This window comes from Mya arenaria, chromosome 8, assembly GCF_026914265.1.
Source record: "Mya arenaria isolate MELC-2E11 chromosome 8, ASM2691426v1".
Lineage (NCBI taxonomy): Eukaryota > Metazoa > Mollusca > Bivalvia > Myida > Myidae > Mya > Mya arenaria.
The window spans coordinates 1393083-1401356 of NC_069129.1; the positions used below are offsets into that span (position 1 = coordinate 1393083).

Here is an 8274-nt window from a genome sequence, read left to right on the forward strand (position 1 = left end):
CATTCATATTGAAAGGATTTAAAAGATACTCTGGAATGGCGCTGAGAAAATGTCACAAATAATCAAGCAGAGTATCCTCATCCATATTTAAAACAGTAATACAAGCATATAGTTAATGTTCATTCTTTGGCGGACTACTAGGGGTTTTAAATGGAATATATAGGGCAGCAATACAACCATGTACTGATAGACTTGTACTGACAGGTATTCACTTAAAAGATGGTAGAGCTTTGTCTTGGTCATAATAATTCAACATTTTGAATGATACGGCATTGAAATCGAAAGTGAAGGCATCCTAACTTAATGGAATGCTGTTCCAGGCCCAATATAAATGTTATTTGATCTTACTTATAATTTCTACAATAAACTTCCCTTTCGTAAAGAAACAAGATCCGGAGATGCCAATAGACAGACCCACTCCTGAAAATTTAGAGCGGGTACAAGCGATATCGACTGACAGCAGGATTAAGTAATGTGGTTAGACCATTGTTGAAATTGTTTTCAAAGCCTTTTATATCCATTTCACGGTACAGGGGGGAGACAGAAATGCATTTGGGATATCTTGGATTCAAACTTCCATTGAATATTATTATAATAGTTGACTGTAGCCTTACAGCTTTCTCCACAACGTAAAATTTTAAACGGGACTGTCAAAAGTTTTTAACTCCAGTTTATTCTTCAGTTTAAGTTAGTAAGCTGTATGCCTATATCATTTTTTTGTTGATACTGGTAATAACATAACACACATCAAAGTGCCATCTGATATAAATTTCCTAAAAAGTTAACTTCTTTGACGTATTATGAAAGGGAGTTTTCGGATATTAATTTTCGGATGAATTTAGTCAAGCTGAGGTGGTGTTTTTTTTTTACAATAAACAAATTTAAATACGTATACCAGGTACCTACAAGGAAGCTGTATGATGGTATTCCGAAAATGTGTAATGCTTTTGGTGACTAGATTTTTTAGCATTTATATCATTATTGTATGTATCTACATCATAGTAGTACATGTAATAATAATTTGTACATTGTGGATACATACTAGTCATTCTAAAATGCCGTCCAGGCTCACATCAATTAAAAAAAGAAGCCTGGACGGCATTTTAGAATGACTAGTATGTATCCACAACGTACAAATTATTATTACATGTACTACTATGATGTAGATACATACAATAATGATATAAATGCTAAAAAAATCTAGTTTCACCAGTTTTGAATATATTGTGTTTAAAACATCAGACATAATATGTTTGTGAAACTGCAACATCTTTAAATCTTGTATACAATTTCAATTTTTGGGCTGTAAATATCTACTGCAATAAATTATGAAAGATAATATTTCATACTGATCTCTGAATGTGATGAAAATCATTGATTTCCAATTTCAATTATCCACAAAACTTAAAATCACACAATTTATTAAGATGTTGAATAAAATAGTACAGGTAAAAATACTTTCATTAATATTATGGGTATGGGTCCGATAGTTGGACCTGTTGGTACTATAGAAAAAGCCCTGGAGTCAGTGATATTCAGTTACAGTGTACAATATATGTATTGTATACCAAAAATCTAGATAAATGGATTGATAACTGGATTAAGCTGTTGATATTCTTGCCTATTAGAAATGATTAAAAATATATTATTTTAGACATACCAGCTTTATAATTGGATATTAAGCCTTGAGAATGCATTTGGCTTGTTTATAATTTATGCATTTCTTATCTATTCTTGTCTGCCATAGTCATAAAATCTTGTAACATTATATGGCAATGAATTAATTCCTCCTGCTTTTTATAGTTGACAGTATATGATAAGGCCAGCCAGCCAACACAGGCGGTCAGTTTATCTCTAGCATCCATTGCTGTACCATCCTCACCAATATTATATGTATCAATAAATAGTTAGAACACATGCTGTCATTCTGAATAGCATTACAATAAGACTAGTTGATGGCCATTTAGGTGGAATAGTATTAAATGAATGTTTGTAAACAAGCTTTTGCATCACCACGATCAGTTGTTGGAAGAAAACTATCCATTTCCTTTGGCTCACCTGATAAATTTCTCCGCCTTGCCAGATAAAATTTCTCTATACATGGCATATACGGTACCTTGTATTTTCCATGTTTATATACAGATTCTACTTGAGTGAATTTTTACTTTACACACATGTAGGGAAATGGATCATGCATCATCATGGAAAGGTAATTGCCCCTGTGTTCTGCAATAATACCAACACTACTTAATATTTCTACATTACTGTTTGTATAATTGTAGACAGTCTTGTCCCAGTAAGGAACTGTAGCTGGGCAGGAATAGATCTCGCTGTGTCAACCATGTTTCTGTTCTGAAAACTGGAATGGGGAAGATCAGCAAGATACTTGTGTGTGGCCATGCCGGCGTTGGAAAGACTGCCATCATCGAGCAGCTTATGTATGGCAACCACGTCATCGGAACGGTACAGGCTCAGTACTTGAATTTTTCAATAAATGTAGCAAAAATAATATATTTTCATGTCTACGCACTCATTCTCAGATTATAGAAAGAAAATACAGCATAACAAATTTATATAAGTCAATATTTATCTACATTTATATTGATTTGGACATAATCTTTGTCCTCAAAACTAGAAATGGCCTGTATTCCACAGAGAATCGAGCCAGTCTTCAAAATCAATTGATTTGGAACATTGCATGCTATATTTCATATCAAACAATAGTTGCCAAGGCAGTTTTCTGATTTACATGTTCCTTATTTTCAATGAGAAATCAATGCTTTATATTTACAGCCCATGATTTCAACAATAGAAGACATTTACACAGCCATGATTGAGACAGACCGAGGGGTGAAGGAGAAAGTTCGCATCTTCGACACTGGGGGCTTGGTTTGTTAAATTTTGACCTTATTTCTACTAGCTTTTCACAGAAAACAAATAAGGCATTCTCTTCATTGTGCAATAATTTTGATCTTGGCCATAACAAAAAAAACCCAGCCTAGATATTCAAATGAAGTTTGGTACACATGTCTCATGTTACAATTCACACAGGTATTTCAAGGCCCCTAATTGATTGTAATATTTGTCGAGAACTGCCCTTTTTGACTGAAAAAATGCTCTGACTAGTGTGTCTGCATTCTTGTTAAATCATGAATCATTGGTTGATTTTAGTTAGTCATTGACAGGTTTTGTGTTGTTATTTGAATATGGCAAAGAATTCAAATTCCTACTGTAAATAACTTTTGTGTTGTTCAGAAGTGTTTTAAAGCTCTTGTTTATGAAACACTCTGTCTATTGGACGTATGAAAAAAAATAATTGGTCTATTTATGTTTTCTTTCATTACTGTACACGTATCCATTATATATGGCTACTTTTAAGATTTAGCAATTGAAGTGAAGATTGCTTTTTATTTTCAGGATGGAACAAAGACCGAGCTGCCAAAACACTTTCTAACCTTTCCCGATGTAAGTTTTATTAAAAGTTTCTGGAATTCGTTTGAAATACCTTTGCAAAACGGAACCTGCATAAACTTTTTCCAAGTGATAAATTGACCATGTTTGTGGTATATTTCAGTGATTTAAGTTAGAAATTCTCCGTTGATGGCAGCTGCAATATATACGTGTACAATGTGGTAACATTTACTGAGAACTATGGCCTTTAGACATTCACTTCATCAGGTTTAAAAAGAAATCAATTAAGATATTGTCAATAGTGTTGACATATTGACTGTTTGCTTAGTTTATGCTCGTGCATGATGTGATTGCCCTGTGTGGCTGTTTACAGGAGTTTGTGCTGGAGTGTGATGTAATTGACTGATAAGCCTTATATGTGGCTGTTTGCAAAAGTTTGTGCTGGAGTGTGATGTAATTGACTGTTTGCAGGGGTTTGTGCTAGTTTATGATGTGACCAACTGGGACTCCTTCCAAAAACTAGACAAGATAAAAAAAGACATTGACAAAAACAGGGACAAGAAAGAGGTAAGTGTTCATCATTTAAAACTATTAAGACATATTTGCAGTGTGCACCACAGGGGATAGAAACTCTTTAATTTTGAGCCTAGATCGATGACAGACATATTGAATCTTCTGCCCTTGATAAAGACTAAAGAAGGATTAGGTTGAGATTTGAGAATGGTCTAGTGGTGTAGGTTTCTGCTTATCACACAAGAGATTGCGGGTTTGATCCCTACCAGGGGTACTTTCTTAGGGCCTCGAAGACATCAGTTCTGGTTTTCTCCAATGAAACAGACTCGAGCATGATTCTATAAGCTATCAGCTTTAGTTTAAACTTTAACAACGATTGTGAAACAAGCTATTGCAACTTATATTAATCACTCTTGTTGGCACGATGTTGTGCGAGAGTTTGGTCTTGTGTTGTGGGGGGAAACTGGAGTACCCGGAGAAAACCCACTCGTCTGGCTTGGTGACCATAGACCAAACTCACATGCGCCCAGGCCGGGAATCGAACCCGGGTCGCCATGGTGAGAAGCGAGTGCGCTAAACACTGTACTAACCAGACAACCTAAAGCTATCAGCTTTTGTTATAATCAAGCCAAACAAATTCTAGGAATATTATTGACTTGTGGGCCAATTTCAAAAGTTAGTTCACAGGGCAAGTTAATGCTGTGGTTGTTGTCATTTCTTTTATAAAAGAAAACCATTATGAATATAACTATAATCAGTATACTTGCCTACTACCATGTATATTATTCAACAATAATTGACTATTGACTAGTAAAACTGATATGAACTTAAAAAGTCATTATAATATCTTTCAGTGGCATAATAATGCAAAAGAGGCGGTATAATGCTAAAATTGGATGAAAATGTGAAAAAGGCATTACTTCTAGTTTCATAAGGCTTTATTATGCTAAGAAGCCATCATAATGACTTAGATGGCTTTATTATTTTAAAAAAGACGTGAAAAGGAAATAAAGGTGTTAAAACGTGCTTAATAATGATTTTAAAACTCTAAATAAAGCCTTTTTTGCAAACTTGTTTTAACATCTTTTTTTTATAATAACACCTTTTAAAACTAAAAATATTTGTGTTTGTATGCCATTTTTAGTATTTAAACATCTTTTTTGGTGTTAGTGTGCTTTTGGAAATCTTCTTAACGCCTTTTTGTAACGTTGACCTTGTAAAATGATGGATAATATTTTGTATATGTGTAATTTTGTAAATGTGAGAGTGTTTTCCTGCAGGTGCACATCATCACTATCGGGAACAACAAGAGTGAGAGACAGGAAGACAGACAGGTGGACTTCAATACAGCTCAGACCTGGGCCACTCAACAGAAAGGTCAGAATTTCCAAAGGTGTAGGTGGTAGGAGTGATGTGAGAGAGGGCTGGATTGGGAAAGGTTAGGTGGTCTTTAACACAGCATAAGCTTAGGACACTCCACAGAAAATTCGGGATTTCTTTTGGGTGGTTTAAGACAAGGTTTGGTGCTGGCTTGGTTGGGGGCAGGTGGACTTCGAAACTGCACAGTACATGTGTATTGACCGCTCAACAGGAAGGTGGGATTTCCCAAAAGGTAGGTGTTCTGGGTAGTATAAGAGTAGTGGTGTGGTTGGTGTCAGGTGGTCTTCAATGCAGCATAGACCAAGGTCACTCAACAGAATAGTGTTGATTTTCCAAGGTGTAGGTACCGGAGGTAATGAGAGAGGTATGGTTGGAGTGGTAGGCAGTTGTACTTCAATACAATTCTTGCCTAGGCCATTCAGCAAAAAGATGTGTATTTTCCAAGTGGTAGCAGTCGGGGGTAATTAACGGTAGGGTGGGGGTTAACTTTAAAGAGGTAGTTGGGGGTAGAGGGCAGGTTGACTATTGGGTCCCTTAAAAGAAAGGTGAAGAAGCCTTGGGGTAGGGAATGGGAGTAAAACTTGGAGTTTGGTATGGTAGAGGTTGGTAGGGAGTACATGATATTTAACACAACCTTGACTGTAAAACAGAAAGTTGATGATTCCATATTACCATATGTAGCGGGTGAGGGACAATTAGGGAAAGGAAGGATTGCCTTGGAATATAGGGCAGTTGAATTGTAATACAGCACAAAATGCTTAGCAAAGACTTTGAAATCCTATAGAAGTAGGGGATTGTATATGATGTGGGGGCAAGCAAACTTTAGCACAGCGTATGTTTTAACATCAAATCAATACAGATCATTTTTAATTCTGATAATTAACACTTCATGATCTTTAAGCTCTCAGTGTAATGATGGTGGAAATGATAATTGTATAAAATTAGAAGTTTGCACAATTTGTACTTATACCAGTAATATTAATATATATAGACTACTTAGTATTAACTGTTAGGCAACAATTTCAGTGCGTCTGTGGGAGGCTAATGTGACAAACCGTCAGTCGCTGGTGGAACCATTCGTGTTCCTGACTTCACGCATCACACAGCCACAGAGTAAGTCTTGGCATCACATTGTAGCATTGCAGAGGCAGTGCGCTCTCTCTCATTTCAGGTGGTGAAAGCTCAGAGATGGTTTTACGAATTGATATTACAATGGAAACTACAGAGACAAACCCAGTAGTTAAATATCTAAAGCCTTATAGACATTAAGCAAGATACACATGGAGCAGTTTTACATTACATTGTTTCCTAGTTATCTTTATTATTTTGGCAATGTCATGAAGCCAACCAATGTTGGAAAGAATGTTGCCATAATGGCATCTTTATGCAGAATTTAAATGGCAGGTATACAATAAATAATAAGTCAAATGTTCATCTTACGATCTTAAATTGAAATTTGATCACTCTCATGACATGCCAATTGTTGTTATATTGCTGTTTTAACCTGAGAAGCATTTTTACAAGGAAATAAAACAATTTTTTTTGTCATTTATTAAAATCTTAAAGGCAGCTAACTCCATTTAAAAAAGTGTATCAAAAAGATATCTCTGGTAAAGGCAATTCGAAACCAGCCAAATTCCACCCATACAACAAGTTAAGAAATGGGCTTTTAATTTCTGGCAAAGGTCAAAATGATCCTTATTTTTAGATGTTTTTGATACTGTTGCATTGGAGTAATGCTTTATAATAAAACATATGGTATTTATATTCTAAAAAAAGAACTGGGCTGTAGTATGACTATGTAGTGAAATTAGGAAAATGTATTTCATCTTTATTTGCAAATTTTGTCATAATAGTATATTTTACGAAATGTACAGTACAAAAAGTGTATCACTAATTTGAATTATATAAGATGTAGAGAAGAATTTAGCTGCCTTTAAAAGAAATACTACATGATTTTTTTATATTCAGCTTTTTTTATTATGTTTTTTTTAGGTAAATCTGGGTTTCTGCCAGGCCGGAAAGCAAAAGGTACAAGCAGCACGACGAATGTGGACTGATCAACCAACCAATCCAACACCAAACTGTCTCACTGTATTCTCCTCATACAATATCATCGATAATATCTTGTCTGTGTCAAACTCTGCAGTTTCTTTACCTGAGTGAATTACTGTTTTGAAAATTAGAGTTTATACATATAGTGTACATTAAGACATATTTAGATTGTAGTTAGAAAATTGCATTATTTTTATGATTATTATTTATTTACTTCATTTATTTTTTGTTTTTGTTTTATACTCGACAGTTTAGTTTTTTACAAGGCAAGCCGATGTCAGTCCTACATACAAGCCAATTCATTTTTCTTTAATTTGCTAGCCTATTAATGGATGCTTTGGCAGACAAAGTAACAATCTGTGTATTTCATTAAGATATTTTTTGTTTGTTTCCTTTGAGTGTTTTGAGGGTTGAATGGGAGAAAAAGCATCTTACTTATGTTCATAATATATTCTCACTGTAAATGGCGTATGTAAACTTGTTACTAGAGAAAGATGTTTCAGTTGGTCTGGTGGGTGCTATAGGCAGACAATGTTTGGCTTTTCACATCATTTATGATAGAATAAAACAGGTGTTAAAGGTGCAGCTACATGACATAGTATATTGTTGTTGCAGTTGATACATTTTTATGTTGCCTGCTTAGCATGGCAGACATACAGGGATCATGCTGTCCGGAGCATCAACTATGTTGTGGCACTTTAATTTCTTCTTTCTAATCTGTTATTATTTTCCAATCTTTACCTAAATTGGTTACCATGTCTATTTGGACCAAGTACTAAATTGTACTATTATCTCAAGGCGTATGGTTTTCAATTGTAAAAAATGTAAAAATTCCCCTTTTCTGGAGAACATGTAATCAAATCCTTACAGATGTGGGGACAACAGCAATGGGGGAAAATATCCCTTGTTTATGAT

The 8274-nt window shown here is 34.8% G+C and overlaps 1 protein-coding gene across 1 annotated transcript; it reads left to right on the forward strand.

The window, feature by feature from the left end:
* Positions 1 to 600: 600 nt before the first annotated feature.
* LOC128242062 (NF-kappa-B inhibitor-interacting Ras-like protein 1) lies at positions 601 to 7577 on the forward strand. Its single transcript, XM_052959096.1, has 8 exons — positions 601 to 687; positions 2283 to 2463; positions 2794 to 2889; positions 3418 to 3465; positions 3883 to 3978; positions 5205 to 5301; positions 6331 to 6417; positions 7300 to 7577. The coding sequence occupies exons 2-8, from the start codon at positions 2365 to 2367 to the stop codon at positions 7362 to 7364; spliced, it is 588 nt and encodes a 195-aa protein (XP_052815056.1). The 5' UTR covers positions 601 to 687; positions 2283 to 2364; the 3' UTR covers positions 7365 to 7577.
* The last annotated feature ends 697 nt before the right edge of the window (positions 7578 to 8274 follow it).